This window comes from Mytilus edulis, chromosome 4 (assembly GCF_963676685.1).
Source record: "Mytilus edulis chromosome 4, xbMytEdul2.2, whole genome shotgun sequence".
Lineage (NCBI taxonomy): Eukaryota > Metazoa > Mollusca > Bivalvia > Mytilida > Mytilidae > Mytilus > Mytilus edulis.
Window position 1 is genome coordinate 88,764,717 of NC_092347.1, and position 23,124 is coordinate 88,787,840.

The 23,124-nt window shown below is 32.2% G+C and overlaps 1 protein-coding gene across 2 annotated transcripts in view; it reads right to left on the reverse strand.

The window, feature by feature from the left end:
* Positions 1-1,519: 1,519 nt before the first annotated feature.
* The window catches only part of LOC139520934 (uroporphyrinogen-III synthase-like), a 51,470-nt gene continuing 29,865 nt past the window's right edge, over positions 1,520-23,124 (reverse strand). For both annotated transcript variants that reach the window (XM_071314036.1, XM_071314035.1), the window contains exon 9: positions 1,520-1,671. In XM_071314036.1, the coding sequence (XP_071170137.1) occupies positions 1,558-1,671 (114 nt within the window). In that variant the 3' untranslated portion in view covers positions 1,520-1,557. The remainder of the gene's footprint in view (positions 1,672-23,124) is intronic.

Genomic DNA, 23,124 nt, shown 5'->3' on the forward strand with positions numbered 1-23,124 from the left:
CACCTGATATTTTCAGGTTTTATCCCACATTTGAAATGCTTTCGAGATCAGCATATAGGTTACCAAACTCCTTTTTCCTTATATGACTTTCATTTATCATTTGTTGTAAGAAATTATCCTAAAAATATTTCTTAAAATCATATTATGATTCAAAACGTCATATTATCAAAGGTACCAGGATTATAATTTACTATTCAAAATTCATAAACATGCGACAATTTCGGTCTCTGTAAATAAAATTGTAACGTTATGTTGACGTTCCGTGTGAAAACGTCAATTTTTGAACTGGTAACATTTTCTAGAGATAACTTGATGCAATTTAAAATACTGATGTACGAATCACTTAATTCGAAGGGTATACACTTGCCTTTTTGTTGTAGGTAGCTACCGATATGTCAAGTGTGACATATAGGTTAGACAATTATCTATTGTTAAGATAGCTATGTCGAGTTCGACATACAGGGTAGATACTTGTCTATATTTGTTAAAGAAAGTTATGTCGAGTGATTATATATGGGTAGTCTCTTGTCTATTGTTAAAGATAGTTATGTCGAGTGTGACATATAGGGTAGACACTTGTCTATCATCGTTAAAAAGTTATGTCGAGTGTGGCATATAAGCTAGACACCTGTCTATTGTTGAAGATAGTTATTGCGAGTGTTGAATTACGGATAGACAATTGTCTATTTTTTATGCCAAGTTTGACATATAAAGTAGACATTTGTCTATTTTTTATGCCGAGTTTGACATGTAAAGTATACATGTGTCTAATTGTTTATTCCGAGCTTGATATATAAAGTAGATATTTGTCTATTGTTGTTATGCCGAGTTTGACATATAAAGTAAATATTTGATAATGGTTTATTCCGAGTTTGACATATAAAGTAGATATATGGCTACTGTTCATATCGAGTTTGATATAAGAGGCATGCACTTGTCTATTGTTGCTACAGAGTTCAACATGTAAGTTAGACACTTGTCTATTGTTGCTACAGAGTTAAACATATGAGGCTGACACTTGTATATTGACACTTGTCTATTGTTGCTACAGGGTTTAACATATAAGGTTGACACTTGCCTTTGGTTGCTACAGAGTTAAACATATAAGGTTGACACTTTTCTTTTGTTGCTACAGAGTTAAACATATAAGGTTGACACTTGTCTTTTGTTGCTACAGGGTTAAACATATAAGGTTGACACTTGTCTTTTGTTGCTACAGAGTTAAATATATAAGGTTGACGCTAGTCTATTGTTGCTACAGAATTTAACATATGAGGTTGACACTTGTCTATTGTTGATACAGAGTTTGACATATAAGGTTGACACTTGCCTTTTGTCGCTACAGAGTTTTATATATGACTTAGACTCTTGGATTTTGTTGAAGCCGGGTTTGACATATAATAGGGTAGACACTTGTATAAGTCTGTCTTATATTGAAGATATTAAAAACATTTCCCGAATCATCATTCCTTTTTAATTTCTTACATTCGTTCTTCATAATAACTTGATAAAAGAAAACTGAAAAACATAATAATTTAATATATGTAAAACTCGGTTTTATCTTCTGATGACCTCAAGCAAAGACCGAGGATCTGGTTTTTCTGCGGTTCCAAAAACTTCCATGGACTCTTTTTCCAACTCTGAATGTGTAGAAGGTCCGAGAGCTACTATCTGAAATGCATATAAAACAAATTATATTATCAACTGGAACATATGAAACCAAAATATCGAAAAATAATAATCCCTGAAATTCACAGGGTGTAACTAGGAAATTTTAAAATCAACAAAAATTTGAAACTTTCAGTCTCATTAATATGATTAACATACATCAAATATTTCATTTTCTATTCAGCGCTATAATAGTTACAATGTTATTGGAGACATTTTTCAACACCGCATATTTTACATATCAAACTATAGCAGTCATCGCGTCACTTTGGCGACGTCACACACCACCCGTATCAAGCCCAAATAAAATGCATAGAAATGCACAGGGGCTTTTAGGAATCGATAAAATAAATTACTTTAACTTCATGATACAAAAAGTGTGGAAATGTATTGTAATTCCTCATATATTTAGAAATGTATTCATGCCTTTGAGAATAGTTTAAATTTTGATCTTCTCTCTTCCAAATGCTTTGAAAATTTGCCCTGTTGCCTTGATAAGTCCATACTGTTAAATCAGACAACTCCGATAATATTAGATTTCCGTCGTGTAAAACCTAAAATTGCGATTTAAACAAAACAGCTGGAAAAATTGTGGAAATATGTGCTCATTACTCTATTCATAAATATAAAATCATATATGCAATAGTTTAATTTTTTATTATGTCCCTTCCAAATTGATTTGAAAATTAGCTATGTTCAAAAAATCTGGTATTATTTTTCAAGATGGCGACCACATTGACAGCGTGGGACAACTTGGTAAAAATATATTTTGTAAGATTGTTACAATGAAAATCAAATAACTGTGGGATGCTCGCGTTTTCAGACATTGTCTGACCTTAAACAGCATAGAATGACATAGGTTCCTTTTGGTAAAATTGATACATGCTGGGTTTTGTTTTATAAAATTTCTTAAAAAATGGCAACCAAATAATTTTCAAACGTAGACGATGTTCGACACTTATTTTGTCCATGCACATCATTCAATATAATTTCACTGTGTATATTGCAATTAGATATGACACGTTATTGTCACTATAATTATAGCCAAGAACATAGCTAGATTAAGGAGATATCAAGTTATAACTTCAAGGTGATTAAAGAAAAAAACATGGCACTTAATCACGATTTCTGTTTTGAAATACCTACGTAGATGAAAGTTTTTACAATAGCTATGTAGATTAGGTAAATGGACAGAAAGTCACAGGACATAAAGTCACAAATTTGATAGGACAAACAGTCTCACAGGACAAAAAGTCATTAATAATTTGTTGACAATTGTTTGAATATATAAGAGATATATCTTGAAATATTTACTTTTTGTGACATATATTTATATTAAAGTTAAGGAAATTTGTCATTATACTTGAAAAATTAAGATTTATTAAATTTTAAGCACGCAAAGGGTATATGTCTTGGCACCATGAAGCCAATTAAGTGCCAAACCACTTTGACATTATGTTTTCTTAACAATTATTTGATCATCTTTGATATTTTTTTGATAGTTTTTGTCTACAAAGTTGGTTTATTTACAATAGTTCAAGCAAAATACAAAAATATTTTTTAAATAAGCAATTTTTATTCGAAGAAAAAAATCTGAAAAAAAAATTGTGACTTTTTGTCCTGTGACTTTTTGTCTGTGACTTTTTGTCCTGTGACTTTCTGTCCTACATTCTGTAGATTAATGTTGTCCGATTCTCAATGAAATTCATTACGATATTATTTTTATATTTATAAAAGAAGACCTGGAATGAAAATTAACCGAAGTGAAATAACTTTATTTTTCAATTTTATTTAAATCATTCATCGGGTAACCAGTAAATTTTACATAATCCTAATAAAACCAGTAATATGCAGAGTTATCGAACGTAATTATGACGGGAATAGTTGCATATGATATGCTATATACGCATTGAAGGACATCTGCAAGAGCGAAACACAAGAATGTGTCCATAGAACATGAATGCTCCAGTCGTACTATCATTAATTTTGAGTTGACCGTGAAATTTGGGTCAAAACTTGAATTTGGTATTAAAATTAGAAAGATCATTTCATCGAGAATATGTGAATTCAGTTTCAAACTGACTAGACTTCAACTTCATCAAAATCTATCTTGACTGAAAACTTTAACGTGAAGCGTGACAGACGGACGAACGAGCGAACACACAAACCGAATAACATAATGACCAAAATTTGCTAAAAAAATATTTTTGGACGATCTTTTATTATACAAAAAGTAAAATCACAAAAATACTGAACTTAGAGGAAGATCAATTGGGAAAGTCCATAATCACATGGCAAAATCAAATAACAAAGTTTCTAGCTCGAAAAAACGCCATAAAGTCCGACATTGTCGTTAGAACTCAAACACATGAAGCTGACCTACTAAGTTAATTTTAAAGAGACTCTGAAAAATTGTCATGCTGTGCAATAAATTTAGATCTCGAATCGCAAGATTTTAAAAAACAAGTGCCCAAACAAAAATCATTGCAAAGGCGTTGAAATCAAAATATAACATATCAATACATTTGTCGATTTTGTTTGCATTATATAGTGTAGATAGAACATTTTAGAAAAATGATAACAAATATTTTTAAATGAAAAACATAATTAAGAATTTCAGATCCATAACGGCTAAATAGCTGATGTTTACTTTAATGCTATGGAATGTAATCTTCAAATAACAATGTTAAAAAGAACAATATATTGGCTTCATTTCATACATAAGTACATTTCACGTAAAATTCATCTATTTTATGGTTTTTACTAGTCAACATCATACTTTTTTTCTCTACAAAACACGAAATCTTGGGATAATCCTGGCAGCGCTGTTCTGATAACAGATTATCTTATATTGTGTTTCAACGTTTTTTCTAGACTTTAGTATATGCAACTTGTCTATAACAATTTAAGTTGCAGATGAAACAAGAACACACCCAACAAATTCAAATTTTAGATTTAGGTTAATATATTAAATGAAAATGGAATATATAACTTGGGTTCGTTAAGGATAGGATGCAGTTTCTATCTACAAAACGCGCGTCTGGCGTACTAAATTATAATACTGGTACTTTTGATAACTATTTTATCGAATGGCGCTTAATATATTGAGGTGTTCCCTTGAACTTTCGTTGTATTTTTTTTTTATAAACTGTTGGTAAAATTTGTTAAAGGGGCACTAGCTGTCAAATTCATGGTAACCGATTAGTGTCATAAACCAAATGTTAGTACTTGATTCATGACAATATGAAACATCTATCCATTTATCCAAATTATTAAAAAAAATTGTCTAAAATAAACAATTTACAAGCAGGTGCTCGATATAATGTAGCTTCGTTTCATGTGTACTTTAGTTTAGTTGCCATCTAATTAACTATCGAGTTGACATCCAAAGACATCCGCTGGTCATATAAGCGATATAAACATAAATATAAATATAAATAGATATGCGAACTCGTGCCCTTGAATTTTGTTAGGTCTGTTCAATTTGATATTATAGATTAAAAACATTTGTTAAATATCGTTTTTTACCTGTATAAGAATGATTTTTTTGTCCATCGAATCAGTCAATCAAATGATTACCTTTGTTTCACCTTCAATGTTGACATTCTTTTCTTTTAAATAAATTAACACGTACAATTCATGCGTTATCCATCTCTAGCTAAAAGGTCAAATTGAATTTCGCATGAATATGGATTCAATGAGGTCGAATTATTCACTTGCAAGTGAATAATTCATCATCAATGTTCCTTGGCTTACTAGAATTTTGACAAAATTGAACCATACTGGCTGCTAAAAGCAAATTATTATTTCACTATTTCACTTTCATTAATGATTGAACCAAAAAAAATTATCATATTTTAATTTTTTTTATATATATCTCGTAGCTAGTGCCCCTTTAATACATGTAATAGGTCATCAGCAGCCATTCTACATTTTGAACTACAACTAAATATGTTTTGTTGCCAATTACGTTAATTCTACATATCAGCAGATAGCTCTACATATATTCCCAGACATTGAATCCTCATTGATTTGGCTGCATTTCAAACAGAAAAATTTGTTGAACCAATTTACCTGATATAAGATCGTCTAGCTATCAATAATATTAACTGTGAAAAAAAATTGGTCAAGGGCACTACGATACTACGTTTTCACATAGAAATTCGTTTTAACTCCTCAGATAAATAAACAAATCTAACCACATGAAAGCAGAACCAATCAAGCAAATTGCTATATAAAATAATTTTATCCTAATTCAATAAATAGCATGTATTCTATATGTTGAATATTTGCACTAGAACTTAGTAGTACAAACGCTTTGTATACAGTAAACATTGAATACTATGTACCGATTTTCTTGTATATTCTGATATTTCGCAAAGTCATTAAGAGATGACCACGCAACGATACATCTTCCGAATACTTGACTTCTCACCTTTGTGAGGTTTAGCTAGCTATAAAACCAGGTTAAACCAAACATTTTCTTCTGAAATTGCCCGTTCCAAGTAAAAATAAGGCAGTTGTTCTTCACTTGTCCTGTTGATTGACATCGTTTGAATTTGTCAGTTTTTTTATGGACTTCCTCTTTTTAAATTTGCCTTGGATTTTGTTGAATTTGTTTTTTTGTTATTCAAATTATACTTTTATTTTCATATACAAGTAACTGTATTACTTCTGAAGGCGATATTATCATCTGAAGCCGATAGCGTCTTCTGAAACAATAGCCGGAACTCGACAACACGAGTTGCTATATCATCTCCTTCTGTGTGCTATTCTTATTTGGTTTGGTTAACTGTATTGACTCGAACGTATTTACATTACAATTAATTCAAAAAGAAGCCGTAATCGGTTAATTATCAGTAGTTACTAATCAAAATGAAAGAGATATGAAAGGGTTGTAACATCAGATAAAATAGAACAACCAAACCACAAAGCAGAAAACAGCCGGAGGCCACCAAAAAGTAAAATCACAAAAATACTGAACCCCGAGAAAAATTCAACACGGAAAGTCTGTAATAAATAGCAAAATCAAAAGCTCAAACACATCAAACGAATGGATAACAACTGTCATATTCCTGATTTGGTACAGTCATTTTCTTTATGAAGAACATGGTACTTTTAAAAAGCTAAAAACGACATAAGAGTGAACCTTTATAATAGTGATTACAGACTATAATTCAAGAGTGAACATTACAACCTAATTGCAGTGGCCACATTGTTTAATGTAAGGAGATACTGCACCAATCAGCAAGCATCCTCTTCATTCGTGGTTTGTTTGTTCTATTCTACTTTTGATATTATGCAATATATATAGACTCATTTGACACACTCAAAGAAAACAAACAACAAACATTTAGAGAAAGTATTAATTAAAAGTGTAGGTGTCAATAAAAACGTGATTTCTTGTCCCAACCATTTAAAAATAATGTGTTTGATCTTTACAAGTGATTTTTTGTTTAGCCAGTACATTGAATTAATTTTAACATTTTTAAGCAAAAAAAATATACTATTTTTAGAAGGATTATTCAGATATTGATTCCTGAATGGTTTAAAATAACCAAAATGGGTTGTCCCTAGACCTTCTGTTCAACATCCACACTCTAAAATATTGTAAAAAAAAGGTAGAGATAAATGTTATTTTTACTTAATATAATTTTTTTTAATTATTCAAAAGTATGTTCAGAGCCAACATATTTTAATTAACAGCTTTTGAAAAAGAATTTTCAATTTTAGAAGGTATGTCCCTTGCATTCCTGACAAAATGTCCACTACGAAGCAAAGTCATTTAGTTTTGCTAATAAATAGTTTTATAAAATCAATGTTTGCAAGAGATATAAACATAATAGTCTTACAAAAGAAGAAATGCTTTTAGAACGGCAGTTAAATTGTTGTCCAAAAAAATTTAGCACATCAAATGGACCAGAAATCTACCGTATTTTTAGTATGTGCTTGGATGAATTGGATCATTCTTGTTACTTTTGCAATATACGGATTGTGGGGGAAAATAAAACATGTGAATATGTCCACCAAAAATCGGTCACCTACGAAACAAGTATGGGTGAAAAACGTTTCGTAGTGGACACAACCACTACCATGCAGTCGTAGTACCTTTGATAACTATTTGCTCTTTTTTCAATCATACTCCTGCAAAACAAATAACAAGGGTTTTTTCATGTATTTTTTTTCAGTATGTTTTTATCAACATAGAATAGGGTTGATGTCAACATCGAAACTTTTTGTCCACTACAAAACGGTTTTGTCAACTACAAAACTCATCTAAATGTCCATTATGTAACATGAGTTGTACCTTCATATGTGAAGTACTGTCTAGTCTTTATCGATAAAAAATGATTCTCCAATTCAGAAAAAATTGAGATCTTTATAGTATATAAAGTTAAATGGCAAAAGATGTGCGTTTATAAGCACTTTCGTGGTGGACAAATGTCCCCTACGAAACAGTACATAAATCATGAAAATAATATCATTCTAAAGAGTATTTAAGGTTGCGATTTTTAAATACAAACAGGTCTATTATAGAGATATTCAAAATAAGTTTTGAAATAAAATTTTAGACAAGTTGATTTTCAATTTTTGTAAGGTCTAAAATTCACGTTTATATTGAAAAACGCCCAGGTAAGGGGACGGCTTGCTTAGATAATAAATCTTTTGCAATCAGGCATGTAACTCCACTGTACGGAATACATACTGAATACAATTGATATTGCTTAAAGGATCATGTAGTCCAAAGATGGATGGTACTTACAACAGAGGCACCCTATCCCAGGGTCCAACTTCGTGACGTGGTTTACGAATTTTTTTTTCAGACATTTCAAAGGAGGTTCCTTCGATTGTCTTTAGGTCGCAATTATTCCATAACTATAAATGAAAACCAAGTTATTTAATATATCTCTATATTTCGAGTTCGTTTATTTCTTCTTTAAGCTCTTGATTGTTTTTGTCTGAAGACGTGACTCCAATTATACTAAACAAATTTATTCTTATCTTACTGAGTACATCGTCTAGACATTCCAATTCATAATACCGCCATGTTCATTTCTATAAACAATGATCATCAGCATCAGATTGCAATGTCCACGACAGTTTAATTATGCAATAATATCTTGACATTCTATTTCGCTTCTTATAGTCGGGTTTATAAATTGACATGGTTGCACTACATTGCTCGTCAGTCTAGGACGCTCAAGATTTATTGCAAAGATGCTACAATTACGATAAAATTATAGAAATAACAAACATTTAACCTTTTATGACATTTTATGACATTCTTATTATTCTGTTTAACTGATTATGACTAAATATGTTAAGAGTATTAAAGGTCAAGGCTAATCCAACACTAACTGCAAGCTCAACAACGAATCTAATGAGAAAGGGATGGTAGTTGGAAAACTCAAAGCTGGTCGATTAACCGTTGAAAAGACATAATTGCCCAAATGTTACACCTTTCTACTTGACAAAAATAGTTTCCACCTACAACCAACTTTCTAATTCCAACTAACGTTTACTTTTTGGACTAGATTCTATAAGGGTTTATAAACATTATTGAGTGTAATATTTGCAATACAATCCAAAACCAGGTTTTCTATAGTTTCATTGAAGTACAATCCTATTTTACTTGCAAATCATTATAGTTCGTAGTCACAATCGATGCGAAATTGCAAAACAAGATATCAGGCTTCTAACTGGGTATGCTAGACTTGTGTTTCGTCTGGCGTTAATATAAAATTTCAATCCTGGTATCTATGATGAGTTTATTTTAGATTACACAAATATCATCAGTGACGCTTGAATAAAAAAGTAATGACCTACAGAGGCGGATTTAGGGGGGGGGAGGGGGCCCGGCCCCCTCTTTTTGGGAAAAAATTTGGTTGCTTATATAGGGAATCAGTGAAGCGTGACTGGAGCGGGCCCCCTCTTAGGTCAGTCAGTGGGCCCCCACTTATGAAAATTTCTGGATCCGCCACTGACCTATTAATATAAAAGGTACGAAGTTGGAAAGCTATAAAGACCAAAAGTTGCGAGAGGTTATGACAAATACAGGTGTCTTGGGAGTACATTTACATCGACTTCCTAATTTGTAACACGCTGCTATAATTGGCTTGAGTGTTCATTTCCATTGTGGCGTAAGGTAATTTCTATTATGACGTCAAATTTTAAGGTGTATTACTTTCACGAACTAAAGACTTATTTATCTTTTTAGTTTAAAGTAAAACGAACATACCTAGCTATAAAAAAAAATTAAATACGAAAATGCATATACCAAGTCAGGAATATGAAATTTCGTTTGATGTCATTGTGTTTGAGCTTTTGATTTCGCCATTTAAATAGGGAATTTCCGTTTTAAATATTCCTCGGCGGTCGGTATTTTTGTGTTTGACTTTTTACTTCTTTCATAAACCTCCACATAACGAATTAAGTAAAGCAAATGTCTGATATATCCCTGCATGTCTTTCTACGATTTTATCAATAATTCAGAAAAAAATACAAAAAAAATATATCGTGATGAAGTGTCAATCAGACGGTGTTTTTTTTTAATTCTAAAATTATCCACGATTTCAAACACAACCGATACATGGTTAGATGATAATTTCCAGACAGACATATACACCTTACAATCATTCCCTACCGGAAATATAGGTGAACAATTCTCTGTCCTGAATGTTCTTGCATTTATTTGTATTGTATTCCTATAATGTAATGGTGTCATGTTACTGTTATATTTAACATCGCCATAAAAGTGCGAGGTTTGGCTAGTCACAAAACCAGGTTCAACCCACCATTTTTTTTCTTAAAATGTCATGTACAGAGTCAGGGAAATGGCTATTCATATGTTATATTATAATTCGTTTCTGTGTGTGTTACTTTTTAGTGTTGTGTTTCTGTTGTGTCGTAGTTCTCCTCTTATATTTGATGCTTTTACCGCAGTTTTGGTTTGTAACCGGGATTTGTTTTTTTCTCAATCGATTTCTGAATATCGAACAGCGGGATGTTACTGTTGCCTTTATTAACAAGAAAAAAAGTCCAAAAACTTAAACTTAACATGGAGCAATGAACTTTTAAAAATGTGGTCAAGGTCAAATAAAACACGCCAAAATGACATGTATCTCGTTGACTTTTTTTCATACACCAAATATAGTTGACCTATTGCATAGTGTTAAAACATGGACCAAAGCTAAAAAAAAAAACCAACTTGATTGTAGCAACTGAACCATGACAATGAGGCCAAGATCAGATGACACCTGCTATTTGGACATGTACACCTTAGAATCAATTCATACACCAATCATAGGAGACTTATTGCTTACAGTATCTGAGATAACCGCGAAATCCTTGTTCACCGATCCATGAAATGAGGTCGAGGTCAACTAAAAACTGTCTGATGGGCATGAACACCTTGTAAGGTATGCAAATTCCAAGTATAGTTATTCTATTAGTCAGAATAAGAGAAATTAAGAATACTAAAAAAGGAAAATGGCCATATAACAGACGGAAACTAATTATCCTATGGCATCTTTATGCAAAGTATGAAGGATCCATGTCTTACACCTTCTGAAATAATTAGTTTGTTAGAGGTGAACTAACACCACCGCAGGATCACTATCCCTATGTCACTAACACCACCGCAGGATCACTATCCCTATGTCCACCTTTCTGCGCTAAAAGTCACATGCTCGACTATAAATAAATATGTCGAAACTAAATTATCCGCCATACAATGTGTAATCAAGTGTAACCGATGAATTATAAATGTTCACAATTTATTAAATCATTTCAAGTTGGATTTAGTTTTTTTCTTCTTTTTACCCAACTGTATTATTATTTAACTGTACAATATTTGTACTTTTATTAACTTATTCAGCCTTTTTGTCCGTAATGAGCTTACTGAAGTATGGGATGTATTTCGGAACCTGTGAAACACCAAACAGACATATGAAATGTAACAATTGAATTGCCTTGTTTCTAGTACATTGATATAACTTATGTTGTATATGATCTAATTACCAGACTGTCTGCCAATAATGTCTAACATGAAACAGATCAGCTAATGGGTTGGTCAGTGTCTGGACAGAAAAAGTTAACTGACCTGATACAGGGCTTCGTAAATCAAAAAATTTGTATTTATTTTGACTCTCATCAAGAATTACATAAAATAAGCAATATGTGTTTTATCTTTCTACGATAGATATGGTTCCCTTTTGAACATTATGAAAAGTTGTTTAACAGTAGAAAATATGTATCATCTTCGATAAAAACAATATAAATAAGGTGGCAATGTGAGAATAAGTTGCAGAAATAAAGAGACAAAATTTTCTTTTATAAAGGGACGAAATCCACACATGTATTACCCTAGATGTCAAATGACATCAAGATGCGCCTTTCGACAAGACATGTCTCTTTATTGATGCTCGTTATTAAAATTTTAAAATCATTAAAAAATTGAAGAACTGATAGAAGCAAAATGAATAAAAAGTTTACCTTAATTAGGGCATCAAAAGTAAGAGGTGACAAATTTCGGTAAATCAGAAAATGTGAGAAAATCGCATGAACTCCAAAAGGTGCGAGACTGGATGAGTCTCCTTTATGCCAAAATATCACATTCGGAATAAGTCATTATCAGAAAAAAAATAAAGATCAGACAACTATACTGGTTTTCTAAAGTTCTAAGAGGACAAAACATGCATATCGTAAGGTAAGACTCCGACACATGGTCTTGGTCAGCCAGTTCTAGATGCTGACCATTAAAGTTATCGCGTGTCGGTTTCAGTTGACATTACTAAAAACCCTATTGGGGAAGCTTTTGTGCAAGAAACACACCTCTGCTTATGAAGTCAGAATAATGAATAATTGAATCAAAGCGCTGTAAGCACTGTAGGCAGTTAACCAAAAACTAAGGCAAACATAATTATGAAAACTGTGGCAATGTTGCTTCAATTTTTTTTTTTTTAATTTTAAAAGAACAAACATTAAACATTCATATATAATTGTACATTTATGTTCATATAATGTATTAATCATTAAGGCAAATAATTCATATTTTATCAAGGTTTTCAATAGCAACTTATATATCAAGTATATTTTTTTTTCATGGTCATTAGTCTCGAGTCAGCAGTGGTACAAATTCGCAATGATTGCAGTTCTTCTAGTTGATCGTAATTGTTCGTATTAGTTGACTGTTAGTATTTCAAGTTGACGTTAGTACGAGCTTGTAAAAGTATGAATGGACTTGCTTCCCTGGAAAGAAAACTGAGTTTGTGTTCTACAGTAAAAAAGTTATGAGACACAAATCAGACAAATGTTTACTACTACAGGGATCAATAGTGAGGTCTGACTGACCTGTCCATGGTAAATTTAAATGACTCCCACCTTCAACCCAAGTCCATGATGTCTAAGTTTGGAATAAAATGACAGGTGTTAGGTCTAGCAAAGTGATATGCATATGTGACGCCTATGAGATTGACCTTTTATGTCATTCAATCTTTTTGAAATGACAAACAGGAATGAATATGGTTTAGGAGTTGGTATCTCAATCTTTTACAAATTCTCAAAACACACACAAGAGGGTGTGAGTGACCCTAGGGACTACCCCCATTTTTCATTTGATTTTTTTATATTGTCCCATACATGAATATATATGGTTTAGGGGTGGGGATCTCGACTGTTTCAAAGTTCCCAAACAGGAGTGGTGGGTGACTCTAGGGATTTTTTTATATAGTCCAATACATGAATGTATATGGTTGAGAGGTGGGGATCTCATCCGTTTCAAAGTTATTAAACAGGAGGGGGTAGAGTGCCCAAAAGGACTCCACATTGCTTACATTCAGGTATCATATAATCTATTTGCACTATATGTGTAAAATAAGAAACTTCCAGCTATTTTAACTGACCCATCAAAATTGAGAACAAAAATACCCATTTAGTAATATGTTTACACTTTAAAGCATCTAACTTGCTTTACCAACATTTATTACTGATAAAGAAAATTTAAACTGTCACCAGGACCATTTATACTGTTCCCAGCTGTCACAAAGACTCACATTGTATTGGATTTTGACTTCAAAATTTGTCAAAAAGTGATTTTGAGATTCCTATGGATACCTATGGATCTTCAGAAAGCTGGCACTGTTGCACTATTATATTCTGCTCTACTTCATCATCATTGTATTTAATTGTACGTTTCCCACATTTTCAGTACAAAATATTTTCTGTTTTTTAATTCTTTTACATATATCTTTTGGTTTTCAATTCTAGTGTTTATATTTATTTACCATGCAAAGATGTATTTTGTCATCTGTCTGATTTTTTTAAAAGTTCAAAGATCGCCAAAACCCGGAATTACCCATATCCGCTTCCGGAATCGGATCCGATTTTATAATTTTCTTCTCATGTCAGCCATTTTGTTTTCAATGTTGTTTTTGTCAGATACGATTTTACTCGAATTTACACATTATTTGTCGGCGTTTTCTGTATAAAGCTAGCGGTTGAATAAAATGAACATCGCTGTCATGAATAATAATGCCAAAAACAAGTTTTGAGATCGTTTATTAGGAGACTTTGGTAAAAAGGTTTGCAAAGTTATTTCTTTATTTCCGCTCTCAAGTCGTGCATGTCGAGCGTAGCTAGTAACCAAGTCGAAAGTCCGACTGCAAAAGTGGAAGTTCGCAGACCTCGGACAACCGCTAATTGAACCCCTGCCTCCAAATTGAAAAGATACAAAAATGTCGTCTTATGATTTAAAATTGCCGCCAACAGCATGAACAGTGGAACCTATTTTAAGACTACTGACGTAGTTGACTACGTATTGACGACAAACAATATTCTTACGACTTTAGCCATTTGGGAAATCTAAACTACTTGTCTTTAGAAATTTTCGGCGATTAAACATTTCATACATTTGTTCTTTGACATGTTAGCCAAAATCTCAGGAGATAGTAAACCACATAAAGATTCCTAATGTGCCCTTCTTCCTATGTGCAACTTCAAAACTTTCGGATAAATCGACGATCATTTAAGGTTTTTCTGATCATATTTTTTGTAATCAAGAAAAAGTATGAAAAAACTGTCCAATTAGTTATGAATAACATAACATCCAGCTAGATAATAACAATGGCACATATTTCAACATTTATTGGGTAGAACACAAATCTAGGGTGCTCGCATAAGGCAGCTTAACTGCCTAAAAATGTTAACGCTATACCATGGAGCAGAGTGTTTGTTACTGCTGAGAAATGTGAAGTTGAAAATAGTAAAATTTGTCATAGATTCTAGTAAGAAGTTATCCATCTGTTTCAACATCGAGGAAAAGATCCAGATAAGAATCTCAGTTCACTAATATGTATGAGATGTATGCACTCATCAAAATTTTTGTTATTAAGTGACCGAAAATCGAACATTTTCTGATAGTGAATTTAAATTACTTTGCAACATGATGTTTCCTATTTGTCAATGTGAACACGGGGTCCAAAAATCAAAATTCTGATTACATCGTTAGATTCAGCATTGTTCTTTAAATCAAACAAAGGTAAAAAATTTGGGTACTTGATTTGAACTGGAAAAAAAACAAGAGGCTCTCAAGAGCCTGAATCGCTCACCTTAATTCTTTTGGTTAAATCTCTCATCAATGATTATTTTGGCTTTTCAATTTATTCAAATGTTTTTTGGATCGTCCTATTTTCTTCAAAAGCCAAAAAAAAAATAATCATTTTCTCCTATGTTCTATTTTAGCCATAGGAGCTATGTTTCTTGACATACAAGGAAATAAAATATAAAATTTATACTAGATACTCTGAAACTCATTTAGCCTAAGTTTGGCTGAAATTGATACAGCAGTTTCAAAGGAGAAGATTTTTTAAAGTAAGTCAACATGATGAACAAATTGTGAAAAAAGTCTTTAAAGGGCAATAATTCCTTAAGGGGTCAATTGACAATTTTGGTCAAATTGACTTAATTGAAGATCTTACTTTGCTGAACATTATTGCTGTTTACAGTTTATTTCTATCTATAATAATATTCATGATAATAAACAAAAACAGCAAAATTTCCTTAAAATTATCAATTCAGGGGCAGCAACCCAGCAACAGGTTGTCTAATTCATCTGAAAATTTCAGGGCAGATAGATCTTGACCTGATAAACAATATTACCCCATGTCAGATTTGCTCTAAATGCTTTGGTTTTTGAGTTATAAGCCAAAAACTGCATTTGACCCCTATGTTCTATTTTTAGCAATGGCGACCATGTTTGTTGATAGATCATAACTTCGGATACAATTTACAAACTAGATACCCTAAGGAACATTCAGTTAAAGTTTGGAAGTATTTGGCCCAGTAGTTTCGGAGGAGAAGATTTTTGTAAAAGATTACTAAGATTTACGAAAAATGGTTAAAAATTGACTATAAAGGGCAATAACTCATAAAGGGGTCAACTGACCATTTCCGTCATGTTGACTTATTTGTAAATCTTATTTTGCTGAACATTATTGCTGTTTACAGTTTATCTCTATCTATAATAATATTCAAGATAATAACCAAAAACAGCAAAATTTCTTTAAAATTACCAATTCAGGGGCAGTAACCCAACAACAGGTTGTCTGATTCATCTGAAAATTTCAGGGCAGATAGATCTTGACCTGATAAATAAAATTATCCATGTCAGATTTGCTCTAAATGCTTTGGTTTTTGAGTTATAAGCCAAAAACTGCATTTGACCCCTATGTTCTATTTTTAGCAATGGCGACCATGTTTGTTGATAGATCACAACTTCGGATACAATTTACAAACTAGATACCCTAAGGAACATTCAGTTAAAGTTTGGAAGTATTTGGCCCAGTAGTTTCAGAGGAGAAGATTTTTGTAAAAGATTACTAAGATTTACGAAAAATGGTTAAAAATTGACTATAAAGGGCAATAACTCCTAAAGGGGTCAACTGACCATTTCCGTCATGTTGACTTATTTGTAAATCTTACTTTGCTGAACATTATTCCTGTTTACAGTTTATCTCTATCTATAATAATATTCAAGATAATAACCAAAAACAGCAAAATTTCCTTAAAATTACCAATTCAGGGGCAGCAACCCAACAACAGGTTGTCTGATTCATCTGAAAATTTCAGGGCAGATAGATCAATATTACCCCCATGTCAGATTTGCTCTAAATGCTTTGGTTTTTGAGTTATAAGACAAAAACTGCATTTGACCCCTATGTTCTATTTTTAGCAATGGCGACCATGTTTGTTGATAGATCATAACTTCGGATACAATTTACAAACTAGATACCCTAAGGAACATTCAATTAAAGTTTGGAAGTATTTGGCCCAGTAGTTTCAGAGGAGAAGATTTTTGTAAAAGATTACTAAGATTTACGAAAAATGGCTAAAAATTGACTATAAAGGGCAATAACTCCTAAAGGGTCAATTGACCATTTCCGTCATGTTGACTTATTTGTAAATCTTACTTTGCTGAACATTATTCCTGTTTACAGTTTATCTCTATCTATAATAATATTCAAGATAATAACCAAAAACAGCAAAATTTCCTTAAAATTACCAAATCCAGGGCAGCAACCCAACAACGGGTTGTCTGATTCATCTGAAAATTTCAGGGCAGATAGATCTTGACCTGATAAACAATATTACCCCATGTCAGATTTGCTCTAAATGCTTTTTTTTTAGAGTTATAAGCCAAAAACTGCATTTGACCCCTATGTTCTATTTTTAGCAATGGCGACCATGTTTGTTGATAGATCAAAACTTCGGATACAATTTACAAACTAGATACCCTAAGGAACATTCAGTTAAAGTTTGAAAGTATTTGGCCCAGTAGTTTCAGAGGAGAAGATTCTTGAAATAGTTTACGACGACACACGACAGACGACAGACGACGGACGACGACGGACGCCAAGTGATGGCATAAGCTCACTTGTCCCTTCGGGACAGGTGAGCTAAAAATCAAATATTTAAACATATTGTGTTTAAAAGTCAGCATATCATAAAGATCATGAATTCCACTATTTGTCAAATTCAAACTTAGAAGATGAAATCCAAAATAGTTCCATAGGATGTATGAGATGTATGCACTCAGTTAAATTTATAATACTAAGTGACAGACCATCATAATGTTCTCTGAAAGTGAAATTAAATCAGTTTGCATATGAATTTTTCTTTTTTGCCTATGTAAGCCAATTTGATCACAGGGTCCAAAAATCGAAAATATGATTAAATAGTTATCACATTCATTTTTTGATTATTGAAATCAAACAAAAATAAATGTGTGTCCCTGATTTGAACTTGAAAACAAAAAAATCTAAAAATTAAATACATTTTTTTTTTAAATTTAGCATATCATTAAGACCATGAAATCAATTATTTGTTAAATTCAAACTTAGAAGATAAAATCCAAAATCTTAATACGGTTATATTCAGCATATCGAGGAACCCCGGTATCAGAAAAGCAATGTGTTCACCTTTTTCCTAATAGGTTAGGGCCGTAACCCCTAAATATCAATCCGAACCATCCTTTGTTGGTGTGGAAACCTGATGTAAAATTTCATAGAGATGAGTACACTTATACTCAAGTTATTATCTGAAAATCAAATGTCTTCGGACGATGACAACCACCGACATGCAATTATATGACCGCGAAATCTATGCGGTCGTTATAAATTTAACACCATGTATGATGATGAATCTTATAATTCTATTCGGAGTAAAAAAAAAGTGATAAATCCATTACCTGGCATTTTGAGAATATTTGAAGAAAGATTGCCCAACGAAATTTAGTCGCGTGAAGAAACTTTTTTTTTCGTTCATGTAATCTAATAATATAAGGATATAGTCATGGGAAAAGTGCATAACCAAGAGCAATGACCTGTCAGAATAGGTGAATAAGTGTGATCATTTGGTTAAAATAGTTATATAAACTCTCCGTCTAGCCCAAAACACTTGTTGAGAATGTAAATTGTATTCCTGATTCAACATTACTGGAAATTAAAAGAATGATCTATTACTGAGACAATATAACAGATTGCTAATGTTACAATAAAATCATGTTGCACTAAGTACTTGTTATATAACAATGGTAATTGCACCAATCCTTAAAACAAATAGAATAATCGGGATAAGTGTTAAATTCACAAGAGGAATATTGCATTTTTTTTTAATGGCTCTACTGAGAACTAAAATTGGTATGTCTGTCAAACAAAAAGTACAGAATGTATGTCATCAGACATATCTTAACCAATTTATGTCATTGAACATGCCTCATATGAAAAGGTAACATAGGACAATAAATATGCATTTATTCCAGTAAACATGGTAAGAATGTATGGAATGGCAGATACATGTTTCAAATTAGTGATACGTTTGAAACAAACAAAAAACACAAAGATGTCAATTCAGCACTCCTAATACATAAAAATGTTAACAGAAATGACATAAAACAAACAAAAAACCACAAACATTCGTCTTCTTTCACCTTAAAAGACAGGAAAATTGGAGTACTTACTGACGAGGGTAGCTAAACAAAGTATTTTTTTTAATTCTTTGGCATTAGAATCATATTTTACAGCACCATTCTTACATAGTACAAGGAATTGTTAGTTAACAACATTTAAAAAGTGTTTGGTTCAACAAGAAAGACAGCACTTTATTTATTTTAACAGTTATGAATGATATAGATGAAATCAAGTTGGGAAAAAGTCATGTGCGAAATACACTTACAACACGAACGTATGACTATAAATAGCATTATCGTAATAATAATAAAACTGGTTCATACACCGAGTTAACTGGCGAAACATTTGAACATTAACACATATTACAACTTGACATCGTAAAAGCATTCAAGTATAAAAAAGAAGATGTGGTATGATTGCCAATGAGACAACTATCCACAAAAGACCAAAATGACACAGACATTAACAACTATAGGTCACCGTACGGCCTTCAACAATGAGCAAAGCCCATACCGCATAGTCAGCTATAAAAGGCCCCGATAAGACAATGTAAAACAATTCAAAAACTAACGGCCTTATTCATATAAAACAAATGAAAGAAAAACAAATATGAAACACATAAACAAACGATAACCACTGAAATACAGGCTCCTGACTTGGGACAGGCACATACTTAAATAATGTGGCGGGGCTAAACATGTTAGCGGGATCCCAACCCTTCCTAACCTGGGACAGTGGTATAACAGTACAACATAAGAACGAACTATAAAAATCAGTTGAAAAAGGCTTAACTCATCAGATTGACAAAAATACAAGTGGATTCAAGGAATTTTCAAAAAATTCAAGGTTAACTTAACTTATAAATGAAATCTTGGAATGAACTGTGTTTATCCTATTTTATTAGTATATATAGACATTCACAAGCAGCATTTAGCATGTAACGACTACATTCTTTAACATCAAAATTATACTTTCATGATTTTTTTAATTTTTTTTTTATAAATGAATGAGCTTAATTGATATACTCGAACAACCCATAAAAACAAATGTAAACATTATGTTGACCCGAAAGAAGCTTAACTATCTGAGGCGATCATGTGACTTCTGCATGCATCGGAGAAACGGACTATGTTGGGTCAAGTGCCGTATTTGAAATAACCTTATGTTTTTTCCCCAAAAATTATAAAAAACGAAACGACAAAATAGATTAGAACTAAGCGTATGTTCGATCTGTAAATCTTTTCTGTCTATTTAATCGCATGCAAGACTCTACTTTGTTTGCAAAAAAAATATAATGAATAAATGAATTTAGTAGCACTTTGTTTTAGAAAAAAAACCCAAATTAATGGAATTATCTTATTCAGTTTATTCGTCACCTATATAAAAAATTGAACCAAGATATGTGGAGACGTAGGCGGTGTTTGTACTGTCACGAGTCCTTCATCAACTGTAAACAAACAGTAAATTATATAAAGCAAAGAGAACAGATTGCATAAACAATACAATAAGACAAGAGGAACTTGTCACTAATATACATCATACTTTCATCAAAGCATCTCATTCTAGACTTGGCAGATCATTATACTTTGGTGATAGAAAGAGAAACAACATTGGAATATTTCAAATTTTATTTCAAAAGTACATAGCTCTCAGCAAACATATCAACTGATGCAATTGCATTGTTTTAACGGCGTATACAGTATCGATGAGTGATGCCAGAAAAAATCTTCAATGTGCATGTTATGAAAATATTGTTTAACACGTATTTGCAGCACAAGACCAATATCTTTTTGATACAGATTTTTGTGCAGTTTTTTTTTGTTTTGCCAAAAATTAAGAATCTTAAACTATGACGGTAATAAAGCAAATTAAGTCATTTTCACTCCTTCCAAGTAAAATGTACTTACAGACCTAATTAAAAATTTCATATGAAACTGCCAAATTATGGTATGTTCACACTTTTTTTATATTCTTATAAAACATATTTGTTGGCGCCTATCAGTACGTGATATCCTGGGGGAACCTGTTTATTGCAATATGTATAGTAATTAAAAGTTATCATTACTTACATTAAAACATATTTGTTAAATTGCCATATTATTTTCCTCAAATATCAATTCAAAAGGGCATTCTCTTATCACGATTTAGTTGATCAATACGATTTGTCTGTGTCTCAACAGACCACTTTCGAGTTTGTCCATCACCGGAAAAAAAATCGTCAATTATGCGCGCGTTTGTGACGTCATTTACAAGGTAGAAGTGATCGCCTGTATCCCTGCACTATCAAAGTTAATCAAGCGTCTTAGTGATTGTCATTGTGCAGAATAAACTAGAAATAATATTTGTTCTGTAGGTACTTAATCACAATTCCTTAATGACAGCTGTGCTGAAAGACAATTATGAGAATTCAATTTTCCGAATAATTCGTGCAATATAGCCTTTATAGTTTTCCAACCAAACGCTCTACATTGGAACGGAAGTGACGACTCCCCTAAACGCACGAATGATGTTCTCTAAAACCAGAGTTTTGGACGGAAATGAATCGAACTCGAAAGTTGTCTACTGACTAGCTTTGACGGTCTTAGCTGTATTATGCCGATTGTTCGATACCAGATTGTGACATTATAAACATGTGTTGATCCACATTGCGTCTGATTGCTTTACTTGTCCATGGACACAGTCTCAATTTTGAGCCCTTCCGATTCCATCGTATTCTGTTTGATACATTGATTTGCGTCTCAGTCAATTAACGAGATTTGGAACATTGTGGACATTACTTTTGCCTTAATTTAATCATGTTAATAACACTGCTGTGTTTAAAAATACGAAACAATTTTAAAATCTACGATTTTTAGTCCCTGGTGGATTCTTGGTAATCCTATTACATTTTATTTTATACTGAGCCCCATTTGTAATTCAAAGTTATATACGAAAAGGCTAGATTCAAGATATTAAACGCATATAACCGACATCACGTGCCAATAGGCTATTTGCCAATTCCCGTAATTGACCCTATAATATAGAGACCTTTATTTTTGTTGTCTCCCTTTATGAGGGACATTAATTTTTATTTACAATGGAGAGCTAGCAGAAAGAGCAAATTTACCTGTGCGTAATGTGAGTAATCTATAAGGTTTTTAAATCTTTTAATAACATTAATTTGTTCTTTAGCTAAATACTTTTGACATCAGAAATTATTTCTCATGAAAAATCAGTTTAACCGCCGATGCATCACTTTCAATTCATCATGCTTTGCATTGGCAAAAGCCAATTTTGTCCGGTATGGAACCAGTCTACGTGTATGTAACAATGTTTTAGATTTTAACGAGAGAAATTTATGTAATACATGTGTACTGACAAATTATTACACCAGGGTTTTCGATATCTCAAACTAGTCAAAACATTTACTAAATTTTATCATCGGTATAAGGACATCATTCGTAAATATAGCTCAACATGCAGACTTCTTATACGTTCAGGTACTTACATTTATTTTTTTATGGAAATATTCTTTATAAAGCACAAAGGTGTCAGTATTCACCTCAAAAACTAACAAAACCTTTAAATAGACTTATTAAGAAGGGATATAGTTACGATATTGTTGTCAGGTCATTAAAGATTGCATATTTTGGCGTTAATATTGATTCACTTATAGGGTCTTTGCATCGGAACTAAACACATTTATTAAAAAAACAGTTGTTGGCATGAAACGGGTTATGTTCTTCTCATATATGTTATGATGGTATGATACTAAACCCCTAACGGGAAGGATTGTGCCTGATATTCATATGATGAAATCATAATCTTTCAGTCAGTTTAATTGAAGTCTGGAGCTGGCATGTCAGTTAACTGCTAGTAGTCTGCTGTTATTTATGTATTATTGTCATTTTGTTTATTTTCTTTGGTTAGATCTTCTGACATCAGACTCGGACCTCTCTTGAACTGAATTTTTATGTGCGTATTGTTACACGTTTACTTTTCTACATTGGCT